Source organism: Chelon labrosus, assembly GCF_963514085.1.
Source record: "Chelon labrosus genome assembly, chromosome: 5".
NCBI classification, from domain to species: Eukaryota; Metazoa; Chordata; class Actinopteri; order Mugiliformes; family Mugilidae; genus Chelon; species Chelon labrosus.
Genome location: NC_140341.1, coordinates 11,820,800 through 11,845,323, shown reverse-complemented (window position 1 = coordinate 11,845,323; position 24,524 = coordinate 11,820,800). Strand labels below are relative to the sequence as shown.

General features: G+C 44.1%; 3 protein-coding genes across 5 annotated transcripts in view; 2 read left to right on the top strand and 1 right to left on the bottom strand.

Moving 5' to 3' along the window:
• Window positions 1-481, top strand: part of cmss1 (cms1 ribosomal small subunit homolog) — a 29,867-nt gene extending 29,386 nt beyond the window's left edge. Inside the window, exon 10 of the mRNA XM_084545029.1 lies at window positions 205-481. Coding sequence (XP_084401155.1) covers window positions 205-288 — 84 coding nt within the window. The 3' untranslated portion in view covers window positions 289-481. The remainder of the gene's footprint in view (window positions 1-204) is intronic.
• A 173-nt stretch (window positions 482-654) lies between these two features.
• On the top strand, window positions 655-5,807 carry tmem30c (transmembrane protein 30C). 2 transcript variants are annotated; one of them, XM_084544983.1, is made up of 7 exons: window positions 655-1,299; window positions 1,527-1,643; window positions 1,893-2,000; window positions 4,131-4,221; window positions 4,305-4,445; window positions 4,524-4,736; window positions 4,907-5,807. In XM_084544983.1, the coding sequence occupies exons 1-7, from the start codon at window positions 1,102-1,104 to the stop codon at window positions 5,092-5,094; spliced, it is 1,056 nt and encodes a 351-aa protein (XP_084401109.1). In that variant the 5' UTR covers window positions 655-1,101; the 3' UTR covers window positions 5,095-5,807. The 2 variants fall into 2 exon arrangements, with proteins under 2 accessions (XP_084401109.1, XP_084401108.1); XM_084544982.1 differs by having other exon boundaries at window positions 4,305-4,736.
• Window positions 5,808-5,928: 121 nt separating this feature from the next.
• Window positions 5,929-24,265, bottom strand: dcbld2 (discoidin, CUB and LCCL domain containing 2). 2 transcript variants are annotated; one of them, XM_084544981.1, is made up of 15 exons: window positions 23,910-24,262; window positions 20,644-20,868; window positions 19,413-19,550; window positions 14,704-14,755; window positions 14,547-14,619; window positions 12,413-12,546; window positions 12,275-12,315; window positions 11,253-11,468; window positions 10,027-10,151; window positions 9,331-9,478; window positions 9,126-9,239; window positions 8,943-9,036; window positions 8,815-8,864; window positions 8,581-8,715; window positions 5,929-7,889 (listed from the first exon to the last, which is right to left on the bottom strand). In XM_084544981.1, exons 1-15 carry the CDS (start codon window positions 24,259-24,261, stop codon window positions 7,504-7,506), a joined length of 2,283 nt encoding a protein of 760 aa, XP_084401107.1. In that variant the 5' UTR covers window position 24,262; the 3' UTR covers window positions 5,929-7,503. The 2 variants fall into 2 exon arrangements, with proteins under 2 accessions (XP_084401107.1, XP_084401106.1); XM_084544980.1 differs by having other exon boundaries at window positions 8,581-8,864; window positions 23,910-24,265.
• Window positions 24,266-24,524: the final 259 nt, after the last annotated feature.

The window sequence follows — 24,524 nt, the reverse complement described above, 5'->3', positions numbered from 1 at the left end:
ATTCACTGGCTTTTTTCTCTTTTCAGTAAAGTTGGAGATGTTTTGCGTCCAAAATATTAGCGATTTAACAAAGTATACAGATGTGATGAGGAATTTAAGCTTAATTTTAACTGGAGGAAAACAAGTATTGCTTATGAGATGGAGGATCTTAAGGTTTTTATACTAGTGACTGTACATCACACATCATATTTCTGTTTCTTTCAGATCAAGCTGGACTTCATGAAGCTGCTGGACAGCGGCATCCTGACCGGCTGTAAAGAAGACAAAATCAAAATTGGACTGTTTTAACCAACATAAAGAGATTTCGCCGTGCGCTTATAACTCCTTGACATTTTAAAGCGACGTACTTTTGTCCCTCGCGACATGCCGAGGGGCCTCATCCTGTTTGTTTTCCCTTTGTGTCAGCGTGAATCCTGTGCCGCGCTCTTAATATTTTCAGAGTCTGTGTGACATGCGGGGCGCTGTTTGTTCGCTCTTGTAGTCCAAAACAATGTTGGGGGGGGGGGGGGGGGGGGGGGGTGATGGATTGAATAAACGGATTCAGAATTGAAAGCCACATCCTTTTGTTTGTTTACTCTGACCTTGGGAAGTCCCTCCTACTGAGAATGTGAGGTCATGAGTTTACTTGGCCACCAGGAAGTCCCATTTACCATAGCATCCTTTTGATAAAGCATTTTAAAGTAACACGAAGCAGCTCAAAAGATAATAACCTGGGTGTTATCAGTCACAGCTGATTAGAATAAAGACATGCAATAATCTTCTGTATCATTCTGTAGAGAAGAAACAGTCTGTTTATGGAAGGAAGTGGGTCAAATGAATAAAAAAACAACAAAGCAGAAAGAGGTAGTTAAGTAAAGGATTGTGGTTAATAAGTAACAGTCCACAACGGTCACCCCCACCCTGCAAAGCCTGCTGGGAAAATCTCTTGGCAAGCAGAGCGGTGTGTGTGTGTGTGTGTGAAATGTATGTGTGCAGGGAGATATCGCTGTCATAAAAAAGAAACAGGAAAAGAAGACAGAGCAGCGCCTGCTCGCACGCACTTTTTGAAACCCCCAGCTCTCTACCGAGTTCCTCATCTGTCTCCGGCTGAAGGCGCCTGTCATGGGCAAAGCGAAAGTCAAGTCCGGGCCCCTGGCTCGGAGGCCTGACAACTCGGCTTTTAAACAGCAGCGGCTACCTGCCTGGTCTCCCATGCTAACAGCTAATACCGTGCTGCCTTTCTTCTACCTTTTGGCTTTGATGTGTATGCTGCTGGGAGTGTGGCTGCTTCTTACTGTACAGAGCACACAGGAAATGAAGGTGAGTCGAAGCCACGCTTCTAAGTTCTCGTTTCGGTGTATAGAAGTGTTTTTGCTGTGAAATACATAAGGTGTGTGTTAAGAGAGACCTAGATAACAGTCAATGGCCCCTGTGTGCCATAAAAAAAGGGAGTGACGGAGAGAGAGAGAGGAAAGATCCAAGGTAAACCTGAACAGTTTATTCTAACTTGATTCTGCTCTTTAATTCACTCTCTGATGTCTTTTCAGATTGACTACACAGAGGCTGGGACCTGTGATATTTGCTTTGAAAAGCGTAAAAATGCGAGCCACGCAGCGGAGCCATGCACCTGCACAGTGACCATCAGACTTGACAAAGCATTTAAGGTAAAAAGCCCCTTAAGTCTGATGACACACCGTGGCAAAGCATCTGAACGCAAGCTTTTTCTAGAGGCGTAACTGTGGCAGAAAGCTCTCAAAGAGCTTGTTAAGTGGAGATGGGTTAAGACTTTTCAGTCAGCTGGCGTTAACTCTCGATACCCAACACATCTTTTCATTTCCTGTCTTTGCTATGAATCTGAAAAGTCAAACAAAGACAGAATTCAGCCCAGTATTTGTTTCCTGTTTCTGTCCCAGGGTGACGTCTTCTTCTACTACGGCCTCCAGAACTTCCATCAGAACCTCCGCAGATACATGGACTCAAGAGACGATGCACAGTTGGTGGGACGGACTGATAACCTAAAGGTATCTCCACTTACTTTTTTATCATTTAAAAATACTTACACTAAGGTAAGTGCCCTCTGACTGTTGTTGTCATGTCTAAAATACTGATACACATCAGTCCACTAAGCTTGTTTAAAATGAGAATACGTTCTCTCTTAAAAGTACTAGATTGAACAACTCTTGAAAGCAAAAAATGTAGTTTATTAACTTTATTTCTTAAGTTATAGTAGTACTATAAATAGACAGAATCAATCTACATACATATATGTACATATGACCATATGTGGGGCAGTGTAAAGGATCCTGTATGATGACAGTTGCCTTTAATTTAACTGCCTGTACTGTAGAGATCTGATGTTGAAGGCAGGGCGCTGTTTGTTCTTTTCCATCCATGACTGACAGGCTCAAAAATTTTTGATTTGACAACTTTGAAAGGAAGTTTCAACATGACGTTGTGATGTTGAAAGTGACGACTGGTTCAGCTGAGCTGTTCAGCTGAGTTGTTAGTCTTTCCTAACATTAAAATCTGTAATTTCCCTTCACAGAAGAAAAAAAAAAAAAGGCATTCTTGGTAATGGTGTGAAACCTGGATCTTTTGAGGGATTCGGATCATTCTGAGTCACTCACTGCTATGAGCCGGGTTGTGCGAGTCACTTGACTCACTTGACCCAAAATGGCCCGATTGCGAAAGAAAGTGTTTCCAGTACATTCACTCGTGACATAATAAAGCATAGTAAACACCTAAGAACGGATTATTACAGTTACCTGTTATTGCCATTTGTGATACATAGCCACTGAAAATCCTATCAAGTATCTTACATAAGCCTAAACCTAAAGCTCAAAATTAGGCTGTGCAAAAAAATAAATGAATGAGGACAGGATCACTACGACGAAAGAATATTTTAATTTCTTATGGTTTAAAATGTATGTGGAGTGGATGTAGAGTAGGCTATTAATTCACTCACAACATTGGCTCCAGTGAGATTCAGTATCATAACGTTACTTACAGTCTAGAAGGAAACAGACTTTCTTGTCTGTGATTAAAGGTCTAAATTTTAAAATATGGTTATTTTTTTTCTTTCTTTAGACTGGCTGTAGGCGACAACAGATTAAGAGCATTTGTGTTTTCTCTGAGATGAGAATGATCCCTGAGTCGGTTAAGTTTTGTTTCTTTCTGTTTACTCCCTGCTCTCGGTTATGCAGGGACTCGCGAGTAGCGAAATGGCTGAGTGCCTTAGTTTGCTAGTAGTCGAGTTGAGTAGTACATTTTGTTTCTAGTGAGATGTAAGATGTTTGAATGGTGCCGTTTATTGATTATAAATCAATCAAATGTGGTAGGACTCAACTGAGCTGGTTAAATAGACGTCTAGATTCATGATTTTTGAGTCTACTTTGGTGGCCAGTTCAGTGAGCTTGTAGACTCTGGAGTCTCAGTGTTGATAAAAAAATTCATGTATCTTTATTGTCATTGTATGAGCGTACAATGACAGGAATGCACTGTTACTCAATCAAAAAATACATAGAAAAAGTGTATACAGGTATTAAAAGAAGAAGTGTAAAAGCAGAAAATGATACCTACACACACATGCTCTCAGACAAACACACTACATATCCACTCTTAAATACACGAGCATTGCCCTCCTATGCACTGCAGCCATTATTGCACATTAGTGCCCATAGGAAAGGGCTGTTATTTAAATTGTTTCCTGTTAATGTGAAAAGAACATGTTTGGTCGATTTACAGGTATTTAAAGGCCCATAGTTTCTCCACTAAGTATCGAGTACTCTGACAAGATATTCATACCGTAGATCTTTTCCACATCAGACATCTTCACGTTCACAGGCACAAGTAGCGAGCTATGGCCACATTCCACTTATAGAAGGTCCTGCCTTGGAGCATGGTGGTTCACTGTCAGGTGTTTTTAAAGAGGACGCACCATCAGAATAGATTTTTCTACTGTGACAAATCAAAATATCTGACATCTGAGTTGATACTGATTACTGTGCAAGACACTGTTGACATGTTTTGTGATCAGATATTTTGCATGAAACCCCTCTGCAGCTGTCAGATTAAATGCAGTTGCATTCAGGTAAGAACTAGCATAAAATTGAAGTAATGTATTAACGGTCAAATGTCATTTTGTTCCTCAGGCCCCCAGCCAGTATTGTCAGCCGTTTGCAAATGATCCGAATGGACGCCCCATTGCTCCCTGTGGCGCTGTGGCCAACAGCATCTTCAATGGTAATCACCACTAACAACACACACCTTCAGTCATCACATCCTTCCTTCACCTTACCTCTCACTGGCCTCTTGTGTTCTCCCAGACTCCTTCACTTTCAAATATCAGGGTTCCCCCCATGTTAAGGTTCCTCTGTTACGAAAAGGCATCTCGTGGTACACGGACAAAAACATCAAGTTCCGCAACCCGAGGAACGGCAACTTGACGCTGGCCCAGGTGTTTGAAGGTAAAGAGGGGGTTCATTTATTCGTGATGCACGATGTTAAGCGAAGTGTCACTGAACATCTTTATGCCCCCTCCAAAGGCACAGCGCAACCTCTGTACTGGCAGAAGCCCGTGTACGAGCTTGATCCACACGACTCGAATAACAATGGCTTCATCAACGATGACCTGATTGTATGGATGAGGGAGGCAGCGTTCCCCAAATTCAAGAAGCTCTACGGGGTTTTAAATCGAGCCATTGAGCCCTTCACTGACGGGCTTCCAGCAGGGGATTACAACATCGATATATCCTACAGTATCCTTTCACTGCTGCTTTCATGTGGCTCACACTCGGTTACGCTATTGTCTTTCTTTGAAACATAAACATACGGAGAGGTGCTTATTTTAAGACCAACGGCAGCTTGTTTTCCATTAAGCTTCAGTCTGTGATCACCTGTTTTTAGCCTTGACCTCCTGCCCCTTCAGACTTTCCTGTGCAGTACTTCCGAGGCAGAAAGGAAGTGGTGCTGACCACGCTGACCTGGTTTGGAGGTCAGAACCATTTCCTGCCCATTGCCTACCTAGTGACCAGCAGCCTGATCCTAGTGATAGCCATCCTCCTCACGGTGGTCTGGTGGAAGTTTGGAAAGGACGGGAAGAACATGGAGGAGTGAAGGTGGATGGAGGAAAAAAAAAACAAAAAACTCATAAAGCAGATGAAGAGTAATTGTGCCGTTTCTTTAAAGAGACGAGAAATCCTAAATGACGGGAACACTGATGCGAGCAAATGAAGGATAAGGAGAATGCTAATTTGATACAATTTGATAACAGCATGTGGAGGAAAACTCAAACAGAGCCGAGTCTGACATCTGGAGAATTACTTTCCCTATCGACTAAATGATCCACATGCGTGACGGCTGTGATTGTGACGAGGCGGCTCTGAACTACAGCTTGCGAAAGCTGGGCTCGTTAGCGCAGGGTACTTATTTACTTGCTGATTTTACTTGATAAACGTTTTTTTTAAATACGGGCCATTTTTGCTCAAGTACTGTCGATATTTAATGTGATATTTATAATAATTATTGCATTTTGAAATGACTCAAATGTGACGACAGTGGTGTTGAGGCTGTATTCAAGATGTAAAGATGCATAAACACCAAGAATCTAGAGGCTCTCAATCTGTTGTTTTTGCTGATCGCCGACATGTGTTCACCACCAAGTGCTAGTATTAGCAACATTTGCTAATACTAGCACTTGGAAGTTGGTGGGAACGTCATTAGTTTTGCAGTCATAAAAGGACTGGACAAAACTTTACGATGGCATTTTTCCATTGGTGATTACTTCAGGCGGTGCTAGTGTTGTTGGAGTTTGCCCCGAGGGGAACGTGATCACAAACTCCATTATTTGTCGATACCTCACTCCAGATGTTTATCACTATGATTTCTTTCCCCCATAAAATCACTTGTAAATATTTCTTTTGATGACAGCTGAAGATTTGTAATAAAACATTTCCTTTTTAAAAACTCTTTATTTCTCTTTATACAATCAGTGAGAGCCACATCAACAACCCCTCTGTGACCAGGGAGCACCAAAGCTCTGTACACTGGCAACTGAGAGTAAACGAAGCATGACGGTGGCACAGCTGTTAAAAAAAAAAAAAAATAAAATACCCTCAAGTGAGGTCGGCGTTCTTTGTGTCTCCCCCATCTGCTCTCCCGCCACCAAGCGTTTGGTCGGGTCGGTACCACGGGCGGACAGGAGAGGAACGCTACAACTACGAGCCACGTCATGAACCAGTCCAAAAAAAAAAAAAACAACACATTGAAATATGGAAACAGCTCAACGCACGTACAGACACCGATGCACGAAGATACAAGGAAGGAACACCCTAAATGCGTTAGGACAGATCAAACACCCCTTTTCAGACAAACACCACAGTTCACAAATAAAATCAGAAAAGTTCAGGACAAACACTCAAACTGTTAAAACGATCACAGCTGTAACATGTATACTATCGCCTATCTGCGTACCTTTAATTTTGCATCATCTAACTCGGAACAGACCCTACGTTAAGACTGCTTCAATGTTTATTTGGCTAAACTTGGCACGATTGTGAAAGTCGGCTCCGTTGTGAATCAACATTGCATAAACACACACACACACAAAAAAAGAAAAGGCAACATTTGGTCTCTGATACTACAAAGAAGAATTTTCTCTTTGGGATGTTCACTGGATTGATTCCGCTCGATAAAGTACTCTGAAAAGGATTTAGCAAATATGACTTATGGTCAGTCAGATGTTCACAACAACACAACACCTGATTCATTGATGGGCTATGAATCAGGGTAGCGGTGGGGTATTTATTAATAAGATTCTCTCCCTATCAGCAGGATGTGAAATAAAAATAAATATCAGTAAATCATTTGAGTGTTAACAGGATTGCAGTAATGGAATTACTAGTACTATACACAATTTCAAGTCATGCCTTTAAAACAAAGTAAGACAAAAATAAAAAAAACGTACCGTGGAAAGCAAAGAGTCTCTCTACAAAGGAGGAACTCTTCAGCCTCGGGTGTTGGGGTACTTGATGCAACATGCAACTAATTCAGTAAGAAAACCCTCAGATCTGAATGTAAATCATCGGGTACGTTTCAGTATGTAACAGGATAACAAAAGACAAGAAGTGAAATCACAGCTTTACAGGATGATGCAGGAACTACTAAGAATCACAGAACAGGGACAAAGTCTTTTTTTTTTTTTTTTATCAAATAGTAGTCAGCGTTCTCCTTGTCGTCCGACTCTCACGCCTGGCACAAACACATTCATCTTTGTGGTTTCAGTGATAGGACTGTGATGGCGCTACACAAGCAGTTTGTGGCCATGCAGAAACGTTTTAGGCAATACAGACATCTCCAGATGAATCTAAAGCTAAGGTAGTGTTCATTCAAGGCTCGAGCCCAGGCTCAAAGGCTGGCAAGGTCACACCTCCTCCTCCTCCTACAACAATAACCCTCTATCTTTGTCCGCTGTTTTTTTTTTTTTTTTTTGGAGGGGCAGATTAAGGCCACGTGCACCCTGACTCTTCAGCTCTGTCCTGTTGGCTTTTGAGTGCTACTCTGAGGCACCTGATAGGTCAGATCCTCAGTGGCCTGTCCAGTGGCATTTTTAGGCGTATCATACGCCGACCTCCCCGACTGACCACTGTCTGTCCGTGCGAGCAGTGAACTGGGCCCGGAGCCCATGAAAGCGGAGCCTCCCGACAGGTGGCAACCCATGTCGACCACGATGGGCGTGGCGTATTCGGATCCTGAAGCAGGCAGCGGCTCCGCATAGGCGTGGTAAACATCCGGTGAGATGGGGGCGTCGTACAGGTCCGGGTCCGAGTATCCCGGGTCAGGCCCCTCATCTGGTTTAAAGGTTGACCGTGCGCCTAGCGTCGTCACGCCACTCACCAGCGGCTGGGCATATTCTGAAATGGAAGCACATCGTAGACCATTAATGGGCAACTAAGGGAAGCTTAAGACTTTAAGATGTCCATCCCAGAACTTTACTCTCACAGGGTCCTGCAGTATCAAACAGGAAACACACACACACACACACACACACACACAGCTAGGAACTAGCTGGTGAACATAATGAAATATTTAGCAGCTTTGCAGGAGTAGTTTAAAGGAGATGACATGTCAAAGTCCACAACTTTTTTTTTCTACTTTCCCAAAGGGGTGAGAGTGAAAAAGAGTGTTTAAGGATTCTGTGAGGAAGCAGGATACTCGCAAAATCCTTGAGATTATACGACTATCCATCTTGCCAGGCTTCAACAGGGATCAGTGTACTTTGAGGAAACTGTTTTTTATGCGCCTGTGTCAGGTTGCATCCTGCTGGGGATGGCTGCTGCCGTCAAGGAGCGTCATTGCTATGGGGTGGGGGTGCCTGGTCTGGTCCAGGTGGGTGCTACATGTCTAAGTAACATTAACGAATGCCAGGTCCAAAAGTTTCCCAGTAGAACAAGATGGTTGTGGCTGGTCAGTGTATGAGCTCCACTGGTCTACTTTAAATCCTTTGGCTTTGTTGAACTGTCACTTAGCATACGACTAGCTTAGCTGCAGTGTGGAACTAATTAAGTCAACTAAATACTGGGAACCGCGCGGAGCAGCATTTACCTGCAGGTTCAGCATGTAGTCTGGGTACAACGCCTCTCCCCGCCAGCCGGCCGACTTCACTGCTGCTGTACCGAACCGAGTCGTCCATATCCACCATCTTGGAGGGCAGCAGCTGCTTCATGCTCTTCCACCAGTCTGCAGCGGATGCACAACGAGATGAGTTGCACCAACTCACAAAAACAAAAAAAAAAACAACACACACACCCAGACCTAAAGACGAGGGTGACTTCATACCTGTGCGATCCCAGTGAGGAAGATCGTACGTCCCTTCGGAGCTTTTTTTCCTGTGCAGGGGTGAACATAGAAGTCGTGAAGGAGAAAAGGTTTCAAAGGTGTTGCGATGAGAGGAGAAGAATGCGTACCTGTTCCTCCAGTGCCAAGCACAGACCACAGTCAAGATGAAAGCAGTCAGGACCATGACCAACACGGGAACCAGTACTGCCGCCAGCGCCACATCTAAGAGCGAAGACGCTACAATAAACACTCCAACTTAAGAATCAACCCATCTTATTTATTATTTTTTTTAAATTAAAAGTCTGTCATACCTTTACCAGTGTGTGGAGGCATGGTGGTGTTCCTTATGTCTGGGGTGTGTGTGGTTTGGCCAAGATGAGGTGGGCGCTTTGTAAACGCAGGAGCCGGACTAAAACGAAACCTCACTGTCCCGCAGAAAAACATATAAGCAAAAATTACATCTTAGATTCGTGTCATTTAAAATACTATTTCTGTCAGTCATCGGACTACGCTTACCTTGAGGCGCTTGGCAGCCGAGCAGCTCCAGCTTGAGCGCGATTCTCTGGTGCCACGAGGTGGGATTTATCCTCACGAACCGGGCCTCAATCGGAGGAATGAAGTTATTCCTCACCTCGTGCAGGTAGTTGACGTTGCCTTGGAAAATCTGCCACAAGATCAGAACAAACACACACAGATCTAAACTTTAATTGAGGGGGAACAAAAAAAAAAGAAAAAAAAAAAAGACGTTAATTGGAAGATTCAGTTTGTGTACACATGTGCTATAAGCAGATTATTTTTCCAGCTTCTCAAGCCAACGACTACTTTCCTCCGCACAATAAGAGCCTGTGAGAATCCCAGCAGAGAGCAGCCTGTCGACAGCAGCTCCAGCCTCTAACAGCTCGGCCGCTAAATCCATATCCATTCATTATTAATGCCCAAGTGTCCGGACTTGTCCACCACAGCACTTAACTCGAACCACTTGGCTGCTCTCACTTCCTGCCATAAACATCTCGTAGTCGATACCAGTTGCTATGGAAACAATCCGTGGAAGTGTCCCTGCAGCCTTCTAAAGTGACATTTTTGTCCATTTGCACTAATTTCAAGGGGGGAAGGGGGAAGGGGGGAAGGGGGGAAGGGGGGGGGGCAACAACATGAAAGCGGATGATGTAGCTGTTGAGCGTGCAGGGTTTATTGACTGGGTGCGTGCTTCACCTTGTCTTGTGTAGAATTCGCTTCCCTGTAGCTGAACCACTGCTTGCCGTCGTGACTGCACAGGACTCGGTACGCTGAAACGTAGTATGGGTAGAGTCTCAGGGTGGAGCCTGTGGTGGTGATGCCTGCATGGACGGATGGATGGACAGAGGAGATGATAAGATGGTGACAGAGGACAGCTGGTTAGGCTGTGAGCTTAAACAACACGACAGGGCAGAGTCCAAAATCAATCACCATTAAGACTGCATTACATTTACTGTCTGTCTTTTTATTTGAGACGAGATGCTGCGTCGTAAACCTTCTTCTAGGAAACGCTCAGGTCTTGTTTTGTTGTTCTTTAATTCATGATACATATCCTTCCTTGGTGTGTCACTGGGCACTGACTGTATATACACCGATCAGGCATAACATTACGACCAAAATGCAGCGATCAACTTCGCTGCAAGTCTAACATGTCCCAGACCCTGACTGGAGCCATTGTTATGAGATGATCTCAGTTAGTCACTTGATCTGTGAGTGCTCCTAATGTTTTGGCTCAGCAGTGTATATCAGAAAAAGATGACCACCAGGCACCTCTGTGATGTGATCAGGCATAACATTACGACCACCTTCCTAACATTGTGTAGGTCTCCCTTGTGCCTCCAAAACAGTTGTGACTCATCAGAGAATGGACATGGACCTTCTGAGGGTGTCCTGTGGTGTCTGGTAACAGGATGTTGTTAGTGGGGGCCTTTGGGTCCTATGGGTTGAGGGGAGGGCCCTCTGTGGATCATCCCACAGATACTTGATCAGTTTGGGATCTAGTGAATTTGGAGGTCAGGTCAACACCTTGTGCTGTTTTTGTGTGTGTGTCTGTGTCAGGCTGCATCCTGCTGAGGATGCCTGCTGCCATCAAGGAGTGTCATTGCTATGGGGTGGAGGTGTCTGGTCTGGTCTAGGTGGGTGCTACATGTCTAAGTAACATCCACACAAATGCCAGGTCCAAAAGTTTCCCAGCAGAACATTTAATTGTTACATGATGGTCAATGTTATTTACTTCTCCTGTCAGTGGTTTTAATGTTGTGGCTGATTGCATCAGAGGAGTTTCAAAAAAGGCCAGTTCAACTTTTGTGTCGTGCGAGTGTCTGACGTCTTCTGGTCGTTTCATCTCTGACTTCCATTGAAAATGTGTTTCTCTCTCACTGTTAGTGTAAACTAGGGTTTTTTTTGTGTGAACGGGTCTTTACCTGTGATCCTCTTCACCCTCTTGAAATCCACCTGCAGCCACTGCTGCTGGTCGCTCTGAGAAGGCGCCCAGGGCAGCCCTGCCTTTTTAAGCCGCGCCCCCGTCGGCGCCCACACATTTTGTTGACCAGTGCTGATGCTCCACTCCCACGCCGATGAAGCGTTGAGCTGAGTGTCTGCAACAACGCCCGACTCCAAACCCAGCGTTCCATAGCAGCCTGAAAGTGAAATGATCACCTTCATTAATATCAGAACACAAGACATTAATAAGGATGACGTCTCATAACTCAGTCTAGATGTATGCTTGGCTTCTTCTGCATTAATCTACAATAAGGATCAGACAGTTCACAGAAATCAGCTTTGAGCCAAGAGCATGTAAACTACAGCTTGTTACATGCTCCTTGAGAAGCAAGAAGTTTGTTCTCGCTCCTAGGGCTGCGAGAGCAAGAAAAAAGTTCGTAATTTATACTTCACAAGAAACTCTAGTGCCGAACTCGGGGGAAGTCCTCATAGCGCCCAGCATACGTAACACAGGCTAAGCACTGTGGGAAAGGCGGGAGTCTGGCGACGAGAGGCACTTTTCTTATTATTTTATTTTCGGATGTCGACCAGTCGTTTTGACGACCGTGACCGCCGTGATCGTGGCGGTCATTCAGCATGCACCCACACACAGCATGGGGATCTCTATCCAGGATAGATTAGCGGTCATGGAGTCTCTGAGCTCCCCGATGCTAATACATCGGGGAGCTCAGAGAGTGGCCGCTAGCATTTCTGCTTTTCTGAATTAACCACGCCCACTTCCAATCACAGAATAGTAACCAGACACCGCACGAGAAGAATAGTTCTGCCCCGTTGATGTGTCGAGAACAAGCTGTGAGAACTCCCATACGAGGAGTAGCCTTATGAGGTGATTTACTCCAGTCTATTGTTGCACATATAAGAAAATCAAATTAAATGTAAGACTTTTATAAGAGAAGAAAAATATTTTGGCTGTTGATGACGATCTATAGGAAAAATAACTCACCGTTGGTCTTAAAGGTGAAGAGGCTGTTTGACAAAGTTCCTCTGAGGAGAGACATGTAAAGAGAAAGAAAGGATCAACACATTTTTCTTAATTTTTGCAGAAAACTGAGTCTCAATATCCTTCGATAGAACCTCTCACCCAGTGGACGTGACATTATTCGCCAGTGTGCCCTCATAGTGAGGGATGCCTTTGCTGCTGACCACGCTGATCCTCCCTCCCGCGGCGTTGGACACCACACCTGCATGGACAGCTGCCACGCACAGAGGAGAGGACTGCAGAATGACAGGAGGAGGAAAAAAAAAAAAAAAAAAAAAAGGTTTCAGACTCTAATTATGAACCTTTCTAGTTGCATAAACAGTCCCAGGAACCACATCTGAGAAGAAGAGGCTGATAAAAGGAGAGGCTTTGTCTGAAGCCCATTTTCTGCATGATACAAGACAACAACTGTGTTGTTCTTTGTAATTTTCTTGGAAGGAAAATATATAGAAGAGGGAAGAGAGATCAACAGGAGGTCAAGACGGTTATCTAGCAGAAAAACTTTCTGTTCGCCGTTTTCTGGTTATTTCGTCTCATTAGACTCGTCTGGAAGTCATAACTTCAACCAGATATTCCTGATAATTCAACTCGTTTCATTTAAATAACATCAACTTTCCGCCCGCAAAACCTTTGTGGGAAAGGAAAAGTTCGGTCTGGCTCGCAGGGAAATTAATCACCGTATTGAATGTGTTGTAATGTGAATTACCCCTCCACAAATGAGGAATTTGAAGGTTAAAATATTTGGCCCGTGGATTTTCTATGTTCCTGAACCCTTCCTGATAAAATTCATTAGGTGCAAGATTACCGGTACGTATCGATCTAAATAAAGGGTGCAGTGCTTGAGCAAACGCTGCCCATTTGTAAGTGATTGTGAGGGAAGAGGCAGTACCGTTTTACAGCACCATCCCTTAACCTTCAGTCAGAGGCAGATAAAGGCAGCCTGATGTCACTTCTCCGCACAGAAGATACTTAAGTGGCACTGACGGTAATGACTCACCGAGGGCCGCATTCCTGTCCAAACCTGCTGCCACATCATTGACTAAACCTGAATGCACTCTGGCCACAAGCCACGTCCGATGAGCAGTTGTTTGAGTGAGGTGGTATTTCATTACCGGGAAAAAAAAAAAAAAAACCACAGTGGAATTCACAGCTGACGAGGGAGGGAGGGAGGGAGGGGAGGAGGAGGAGGACGGGGGTGTCTGCGTCAAGCATGCTTAAAAATGTATTCATACACACATGCGCGGCCGTCAAAAGGCCGCCACAAGTAATCAACACTTTCCTTGTAACTCTTACACTTCCCAAAAACACACACCACATCCTTAAAGAGAGCCGTACCAAACCGCTAACACAGAGCACTGCTCCAGACCACAGCACCATGCCTCCAATAGAGGAAACCACACTAACACACACACACACACACACACATCTGTGATAAGTGGCATGTGGAAATATAAAAACAGTACAGTACAATACAGTACAGTACAGGACCCTGAGGCAGAATTAAGAGAGATAAAGTCAGCTGCAGGATTGTGATCTGGGTGGGGCAGCTAATCCTCGTGGGACTGAAGCCTCCACACTCACCATCATGTTCCAGTTTATTGTCTCACACACACACTCAATAAAAGCCCAGGATCTGACACACAAAGATCTAACACTGACTCAGTCTGCAGCTTTTTTTTTTTTTTGCCTCTCCAAAAACACGCAGCTCCGCTCTGCACCCTCTTGCAGCTGGACTGGATTACAGGGTTATTATTGTCGGCCAAACTATTATCTCACCTCCCTTTCACCCGCTGACCCTGCCCCTCCTCTGTTCCTGTGGGGCGCCTCGCTCCCCGAAGCACACCCCGACGCTCCTCCCTATCCTCCCATCATCCAGTAACACCACTCCCTCCCTCTCTCCCTCTCTCTCTCTCCCTCCTCCTGCAAAATCCTCAAGCTCTAAACATGAGGTCATCAGCCAGAGACTCGGCGCCCATGACCTCACGCTCAGCAGGGGTGCTGTGAGGTCATCAGTCCAGGACACGCACACACATACACAGGCCCATTTACAGAAGATGTAATGATACACAAACTTGCGGGTCGGTATTCGAGAACCACAAAAGACGAGGCCTTGAAAGGATGAGTAAGCAAACGCTGGTTAGTGGGTGGTTTGTTGTGGGCTACAGAGGGGATGGGACCCATGACTCATCTGAATATGAAACCCCTTCATGCACATGTGTGTGCTGTGTGCACTCACCTCTCTGTATCCATTAGGTATGGTCCCAGAAATCTCCTCTGTGGATGTCAAGCAGCCAGCTGGACAGTATTTACTGAGAGGACAGAGACACACGCTCAGTGAGTATCTAACGGTTTGATCACTGCACAAATATCTGCACAAAGCAAACACTATTTACCTGAACTCTGCCTCAGGGAAATCCGTTCCTTTGTCCAGGCAGGTGATTAGATCTGAAAAGGCAAACGAACAGCGTCAGAACTGGTTTCTTTGCTCATTCCCGCTTAACTATCTCCCCCTTATTTCTTTCGGTTTCTCTCTTTCTTCAGATAACGATGCCCTGTCTTTCTCAGCCACCCATTTCATAATCTGGTAGTAATGAACTCAAAACTACTCCAGTAAGGGACTTCCCAATTGGCCACAGCGAAAGTGCAATTACTTCTAGGGCTGCAGCTAACAATTATTCTCACAATTTAATAACCTGGCAATGACTTTTTTCATTAACTTAAAGGGGAAGTACTGTTTTTTTACAACCTGGAACTTATTCCTAGCATAAAATACGGTCGTTTACTCACCCAAATAAATTCTGTGTCATTTGCACTCGTTTGGGAAATAATTAGATCAGCGTATATCCATATAGTGGGAGTGACAGGGCACCGAGACGCAGCCTCTAAATAACGCATTATCTGCCACGAAACTCGTTCATTTCACCAATATTTTGTTATGATACGCTAGTGCTATTCCCCGTTGAGTCCGGAGTTACCTGTTATCTACATGTCTTCTGACCTGGACGATGTCATCTCTGAGGTCGGCTTGTTTACCTGTAATTTGCTACTGCTACGGTTCGTCCACAACCTCAGAGTCGGAAATATATTCAGCCATGTTGCAAAAAAACTAGCAGTAGCTAAACAGTATTTCCCCTTTAAGGCTTTAAAATAAACTGTCCAAACAAACTAAATTAAAATTCTATCTTCGTATTGAGATGCTGGAACCACAGAGTGGACTATTTTTGCAAGAAATATGGTTTATAGCTGATTTAAACTAATAATTATCGAAGCTCTAATTATTTAGAGGAATGAATGATTGTTTATAAATCAATTAATCTACAAAACTGACTTGGTGACTGTTGCAGATTTGTCTGCTTTATATAATTTTATGATGGATTTGAAGACATTATTGTGGTGAAATTCTGCTGACCACATTTCCCTTTTTTCGGCATTTCATCGACAAAACAAAGACAACTGACAGACTGACTGATGACGGATATAATGGCTGAAAATCTTTGTTATATTTATTGAGAACTAAATTATAAGGAAGACCAGGAGACTGCAGCCTTGTGAGCAGTTTTGCGAGGAGGCTGTACTTGCTCAAGAGTCAGCCGTGCTTTGAGCCAACATGTCAGCGTGGGACAATGTGATTAAGCTGAGTTACAATGCTAACAACGTTCCCCATGTTAGTTTTCGGTATTTGATATGCAGTCATAAACACAGAAGCCTTGCGGTGGCACATGAGAGGGAAAGTCATGGAATCTCCAAAACCTTTGTGATTCATCCTCAGGGAACCGTGAACATTTGTAGGTGATTTTTATTTTAGTTTTTGCCGGGACGGCTAAATATTGTCTATCCCACTTTTCCAGAGAACATGTTTAAAATATTTAATTGCTTCTTTTGTGCAAAAACAACAATTCAAAACGTGCAGATGGTCAGTTTATCATCATTTGTCCTGGAGGACAAATAAACCCAGCGATGATTCACGTCTGAGAAGCTGGACCCACTGAATACGGGGCAATTTTGTTTGTTTTCAACCGTGAACGGATGAATCACATCAAAGCATAGTGTGTGTGTGTGTGTGTGTTGGGTGTTGACACGAGTGCTTTAGTGATGAGGTACGGTGCTTATGTCCAGTAGGATGACGTGTAAACCTTGTGGTGATGGTCAGTCTCTCTGTGTCTTGACCACATTGTTTAAAAGAAACGTTTATCGGCTAAACCGACCAGTGAGTCAAACTGACAAATGCCTCCAACCGCTGTAGGACGGTTGTGCAAACTGCACGCCCACGCTCATCTACACGAGCGGTTACATGACTAGAAAACACAGCAGCTCTTCGGTGGAAAAAGTGTCTGGATGCGCTGACGGTCTGGTTTGCCTCCCCGCGAGATGACTACCAAGACAGAGCTATTACTCTGCTCCACACACACACGCGTCACTGCCTTCCTCTTCTTTGTGGCTCCTGGTATCTGTTTATCTGAAGCCTCGGCAAATGTTCCACAGGACGAAGCTCGTCTCCACACACTGAACTCATGCAGCAACGACATCCTTACAAAAGAGATAATCCACCGGCTTCAAAGAGGCTGTTATTTATGCTAAAGCCTTCTGAGCTACAAGGCTGTGAAATAAAACAATACTCGTCACTTTGTTATCTCAAATGTAATAGTACTTGTTTTTATTAAGTTTACTGAGTGTTTTGTAGCTGCAGAGAGTGAAGCATGAAACTCCCGTGTTCTCCGAGGCAAAATTACGGAAAATGTTGGCTCAGCCTTGCATGACAGAGTCAGCTCTTATCAGAATATGAGTCTGGGATTCATCATGGGGCGTGTTTCAACCAAAACAGAGAAAACAATACCTCTGCACAAAATAGGATGTAGCCCTTCAACCATTCAGAACCACTTTCTTGTAAACAACAAGTCTGAACTCCACGACACACTGCCGTTACTCTTCTCTCTAAAGCCCCGCCAAAACGATTTGATTGGCTGAGCAGATCTTCGCCAGGGCACAACCAGTTTCCAATGGAGCGACTCCAGGCTGAGCCAGGCTAGGCTTGGAGAAGGCTATCTGACGCAAAGTAATGCAGCGATGAACCCTATCCCAGCTGTCATCGGACGAGAGGAGGGGTACACCCTTGACAGGTCGCCAGTCCGTCGCAGGACTAACACAGAGAGACAGACGACCATCCTCTTCTCAAAATTGTATGCCAGGCATTGTCTACTGTGGATACTACACCAACTGTGGATAGGTTTGGCAAAAAAACACTTCCCTGGATTAGTTAATCAACAGAAAGTTGGGTAAAATTATGAATTTATGACTAAAAGTGCAAATACTGTCCTGCCTGCGCTTCCCAAATGGTTTGTATCTATTGTAAATTACACATTTTTGACTTTATATAAAGATAAGGACAAGAAAATTGTTTTGTTGGGAAATTGTGATGCTATTTTCACCATTAATGGACTAACGAATTAAGGAAAAAACAGCCAATAATGACATAAAACGACTGAGTCGCCGCCCTAAATGCACCCCACGCAAGATGCTTCATTAGATTTCTTGAATGTAGTCCGTCTTCGTATTCTAAAACAGGACCTAACAGAAGACACAACCTCTGAATCGCCGAAACGGTCTCGTTCACCACAGAGCGGACGACAACACCGCCACTACACCCTATAGCACCCTATAGCATTATCAATGGAGGAGCCAGTGAGTGTAAAGCCAAACCACATTAAAGCCAAGTTTAGATTATTTTCCAATGACATCCATTTATTATCACATTTCTCAAGTAATAAATCACGCGAGAGAACAATGTGGAAGGAGGAGAGCCTTGTAATAAAACCACAAATATATAATTAACATCCTCAATTGCTCTCACTTCCTCTTGCCTCTCGTTTCTTCAACTGTCTGTGTTCTCCTTTCTATCCCTCACTGCTATTTTTTTTATTTTTTTATTTTTTCTGCTGGTGCCACACGTCTCTGTTCTCTCATTTAGGGTAGAAAAAAAATAAACAGACGATTTGAGACGACTGCCCACAAGCACCAACGACTGGAATTCCAGCCGTGGGGGTCTGATCAGAATATACCATTCACAGCGGGGCAGCTCCTTATCTCTGCTGTGTGTTTAAATCCGTGGCTCCCAGTGGCGAGCAAACACCACATCGTAAAAGCTTCTCCCGTTTGTCCTCGAGCGCTGCCGCCACAAAACCGTACACACTGTTCTCCATTCAGCTCCGCTCGTCTCGATCCTTTATTCTTTTTTTACGAACTGTGCAGACACTGTTTTCTCACAGTGTAATTTGAAATACACTAGATCCTTTTGAGTAATACACAATTGCCGTGATGACTGTTTGTTTCCTGAAATCTGATTTATGGCCCAGACACGCCAACGCGACATCGGAGAGCTACCAGCATTGAAGGCCGGGCTGTGATGCCGCCTCACAGAGTCTGGACCAAAACGTGAACTCACCACAAAGACTACAGCCAACGGGCAACTAGTTCTGTGCCTGCATGAAAGGAACGAGCAGATGGTAAGAGTCTGCATTTGTATTTTTAACAAAAACAGAAGCCGGAAAAGCTAAGATTAGCCGATTACAGTTGACTGCTGTTGGAATCGCTGTCTCTTTGCAGCATATTGTGACTTTACGACGTTGTTCTGCATCATAAAAGCGGAGATGTTATCTATCTATCCATCTGATTTTTGTTTCTACGTTAAAAATGCCAGTCTGGACGCTAAATTATTATGCTTTGGTGCAGACCAAGAGCAACAAGCTAACACAGTGAAACAGGAACTTCTGCAAATTAGAATGAACCTTGTGAACACTTTCTCACTGGTCAGAGAGCGGGATATTAGGTTAACACACAACAATGATAAGTTGCCAGCTCTTAGATAAACCCACATGTTACAGATCTAGTCTTTCCAGGACAATCTAATTACTTGAGGACTGTAAAAATGCAGAATGAAACAGCTGCGACTAACACAAACACACACACAGTCTCCGAAGCAACTCTCACCCCGAGGGCCAAAACAAACTTGTAACCAAGCTCGATACTGTTAAATCACGTGGCTGACTATCGCCGCAGGCCGCAGGCCCAACGGATGAGCAACGGATGTGAGCGAGCCGCTCGTCACCTGTGTGTTCGGTGGTGGAGTAGGACAGGTAGAATCCACGTCCAGTGTGGTGGGTCCCACTCATGAACTGGACGGTGACCTGGTGGCCAGTGGACTCGATGAGCTCCTTGACCTCCAGGTCCAGTCCGCAGTACTTTACTGTTAAACAGAACAGAAAACAGACACAGGACAAAGAGAGTGGTTAGTTACATAAAGCCGTTTAATTTATCTTAACAACAATGTGTGAACAATTATTTATACTGGAGAAAAATGCAAAAATAATACTTGATCTATACAATCTACAGTTTATTATGGGACAGGTTGAAACTATGGAAACATGAATGACAATTTGATATCTCACAATACAATTTTAAAAAATTTGCCCGAGTTTCTGCAGGAAAAGCTAAATTTTAGTAGATAAGATGCAAAATAACATGTTCCTTTATCATACCGCCTTGTATATTGTCACCTTATAAGACCTGGGCACCAATAAGCGGCAGAAAATCACCGTCCAAACGCTAGCAAATAAGCAAAGTTAACCCACGCAGTTAAAGTTAGCGGACACTGAAATGACCAAAGCTGTATGAAAGTCGATTATTTCAGCTGCACCTCGAGGCCCGGGCCTGCACACATCTCCAATTAGTTTAAAATATTCCACCCTTGGCTCAAAAACAGTGGCTGAGGTCAGGGAATAAATAAAGAGGTTGTAAGAGTTGTTTCCCAGCGTAAGCGGCTCCCATCTAATAACCGAGTTTCTTGTGGGCACACGGACAGTAAACGAGCTAATTAGATGCGTACAGTTTGGGAGAGACCTGAGGGTTGTGCTAAAAGTAGCTCATACGACGTGTTGACCAACACAAGGCTGAAGGGAAAATAAGTGTACAGTCACTCCTAACGGCGAAATGCCAGTCAGTCATAAAGAAGGTGAAGATGGTATCATATTTACTGAAAGTCTTCTTTCCAGTAAAATGTAGAGTTGTATTCAGTAACATAAGAAAAGAAAGCTAGAGAAAGAAGATCAAGCCCTGACTCACTCTCTTTTCACCTCTGGACACGGGCCAATCATTACACAGAGTGGGTGTGAATGTTGGACCGTCAGTTTTAGAAAATTGCTGGACATTGATACCAATATCCAGCATCAGATAGACGTGAGGAGGAGAGGCTCCAAACATATTTACTGGTGTCTTATACCGAACCTAACTGGATTGCCTGATCCGATGCGTCATTTAAACTTTGCAGACATTCCTCTCACCAATCTCGCTCCTCTCCGGTCCGACGCCGTTGTAGAGGCGGAGGTAGTTGACCTGGCAGTCGCTGTCTTCTATGTCCAACGAGGCAAAGCGAAAGTGGATCCTCTTGCCGCGGGGCACGCTGATCTCCCACTCGCACACCGTGTTGTTGGGGTATGTCCTCGGGTACCCCAGAGAGGACAGAGTCCCGCTGCTGGGGCCGAGCACGCTGGGGCCGCAGCCATCACCTGCCGGGCAACGCAAACACACACGTTCAGGAAACACACGCAGGGCAGGAGGCGGCGAGGACAAACACGAAGCAAGAATTTTGTTGATTTAAGTCCTAAAACAACAGAGCAATTTCACAAGAACGATGTGAGCAGGAAAACCTACAAACTGTGGAGGGGGAAAAAGTCGATGCAACCCTTGGCAGAAAACAAAACCAATAATGACTTGAATGTGGATATCCTACCAAGACAGTTGATTAAAAGTTATATTTACTATGTTTATGAACTTGTTTAGGGATGGCAACTGGTGCTCTGAATCAATTCTGATTCACAGGGTCCCGATTCAATTTGACTCGATTCATCAGAGATGTCTCAATTTCCAAATAATTTTACTTCAAACTAATGTTGTCATTGGTTCCAGAGATTTGATCCCATCAGCTTTCAGTCCTGGCGGTGCTCTCACTCAGTTGGATATTATAATTTGGATCTCCCTCACACATGGGATGTTCTGATCTGAAATTGGGAATTCGGTGAATTAATATTTTTTTTTTTTAAATCCCGTCCTAAATTTTTAGCCGCTCATCTTTGCAGATCACGTCAAAGCATGTTTTAGGTGACTGCACATGCTACACCAAAAGCTCCAGTTTGTACTTGCTGAAGTCACGCTTCAGATCATACTCCTCCAGTCAAGCCAGCCCATTTGCATATTCAGTCTCTACGTGGATCAGATACATAGATAAATCTATGTTTCCTGTAACACCTGCCGCCACATCCATGTTTAATCAGCCAACTGTTCTTTTAAACAAATCCTGCTCCTCTTAATCTCCCAACATATCTTTAGTTACTGTGGTCTAATAGCTGAATTTAAATTCATCTCTCCCCAGCATTTGTTACCAAACATTTTTCCTGATGTTGCCTTTCCTACTTCAATTGATAAGGTTGCCGTAGGGTTTGCTTGTAGTGACTCTTCCTTGTAGAGCCTGTTTGTGTGTCAACGCAGCACCACTCCTGGGTCAGCTAAACCTTCCCGAAGCTTCTTTGCACCAACAAACAGGCTCCGCTTTGTCTTTCTGGCCGTTTTCTTGCTTTTCCAGATACTGACCTCGACGGTTTATCTGCCATTTCTTTCCCACATAGTAAGCTATATTCTCTCCATGTCTTGAAAGCATCCATTAGCATCCTTCTCACATCCAGTGGTTGTTGAGTGTTGCCAAAAGGTGCAGAGTCAGGGAGTTTATCCCGTTATGTGACTTTCATCCGCTGACAAATCTTGACCTGAGTCAGTGAGTGAATCAGGGCCTAACGGGTTTACAAGTGCAAAGACTTTTGTGTATCACCATTGGTGTATCACCAAGTTAGGGAAACAAATAGTACTACAGCTTTAACATTTGAAGAGACCACTGTTGTTTACAGCAGGGACTGCATTTACTCATTTGCACCTATAAAATCCTGTACCACACAGACTCTTGACTCTCGGCTCAGCTGTGAACGGTACTCTGCTTCATATTAAACGCAGATACTAACATATTTTTGATAGGCCAAGACCGTTGGACCCCTAAAGGTATTGTAACTCCATCTAATGCGATTGTAAACGGACTATCTTTGGTCAAACAAAACATCTGATCAGACGACGTTGGGCGTTGATAATGCTCAAGCTTTATTGTAACTGAGAAATTGAGTATAAGCTTTACACACCAAACAATCAACTACTGAAGAAACTGAATGACCCTTATACCAATAATAAAAATAATTGTTGGTTTACTGTCCTGAGTATAATCTAATGCAATATTTGGATTCTGTGCCGTCGTTAGAATTAAGTTGGGTTGAGCTTTTACAGACGATAAAAACGTCTGGCTGTTAATTTGGCAGCTGAGTATAAAGTAAATCAAATATGAGACAATTTAAAGACTCTATAATCCAATAAAAGAAAAATTACAACCATATTTTTGTAAGGATGGGTGTGTTTTTGTGCATGTGAGGGGCTCCGAGCTGTCAAAAAGCAGAGACGTTGCGTCCGTCTGTTGGCGTTGTAGGGCTCATGGCTCGGTGATAACACTCAGCAGTCACGCTTCATGGTGCTAAGTGGATGTTCTGGGGGTCTGGAGTTATGCAAGAGCCTCTCGGAGGACATTAACCAGATGAACAGGACAAAAACAAAGCTGCTCCGCTCGCTCTGACTCACACATGCTGCTGAACAAATGCATGGTATTCAACAGGCGTTTATATTACCCCTCACACACAAAAACAAACCTTAGCTCAACTCTAAACTAGCCCTAAACTTCAATATAACACCTATTAATGAGAAATTACAGATTATCTGAAATGCTCTGACAAACTGTGTCCACGTGTTTACAGCAGTAATTGTTGGTTTACTGTCACTGCAACCCCCACCCCCAATCTCTGACCACCTGATGTTAGCTGGACTCAACAAAAAACTACTAAATAATAGTATTTATCTTCAATAGTGTATAAAGTAACCTGAGTTAAATCAAAATGTATTAAGTTTAAGTGTTAAATTGACCGTGAAATTTGGCTACCTGGCCCGAGAAACGAGGCCACGAGCTCCCAAATGTGCTGTTGTCTCAAACAGACACCTCAAAGCCAGACTCCGTTTAAAAAAATGGCAATTTAAATGTTACTAGCTTAGGGGGAAGCACCAACAACTACCACCCCGTGGGTTTAAATTTTCAGGCACACCGTGTAAACCTATATGTTGATTCGGCAAGTATTAAAGGCACAAAGCGACAGCTATTCTTTGACAATCTCAGTTTTTAGGAACCGGTTTGCCTGGTTTCGCCACCAAAAAAAAAAAAAAAAAAAAAAGTAGAAGAAGAAGAAACACCATGACGAGCGGTAAGCGGTGTAAACCAGGCGTAACTCCACGTACACACGGCCATGTAAGGTAGCTTTAAGTGCGGCGGACAAAAACAATAAACACTAAACAGGGTTTGTGTTTACACTTTTCTTTTTTCTAAACAAAAATAATAAATAAAGAGGCAGCATGGCCGCATGTTTCTACGGAGGAACTCCTCCAGTTGTCACCGCAGCTGTGTGGCACAAACCTTTCTGCGCTCGACAGCCCTCCGTGGTGAGAATGATGAGAATCGACAGGACGAGAACCCCGGCCCCTGTCGGTCCCCTGCCCACCATTACCGCTCTGCCCATAGCAGCCTGCAGTCTGAATGCATAATGCTCGCTTCGGGACCGGCCGCACCGCTTCAACCTGTAGCGAGGAAATCGGAAGAAGCTCCTTCCAGACAGAGTCGGGCGTCCCACTTCCCCCCGAGGATGTCTTCTTTCTTTAGCGTCTCCTTTCACGATCCAGTGGTTTGCGACACTCTCACTATGGAGGTAACTGCTCCACACACACACACACACACACATACATACACACATACACACACACACACACATCCAATCTGTGGAGCTACTTCCTCCACCGAGGCTCCTCCTCCTCCTCCTCCTCCTCCAGATCTGGATCTGGGATACCGGAGTCCCCCAAGTGGTCTGAATGATCCCTGTCCCTGCGGCATCTGATCATGAAAACACGACTAAAACTCCACCTAGACAGCAGCCAGCACACCCAATAATCAATGATTTGTCTTCATCTCACATGTTTTTGTTATAAAGGTGCAGCTATACTGCAGCTACTGAGGGGAAATATGAAATAAAAACAA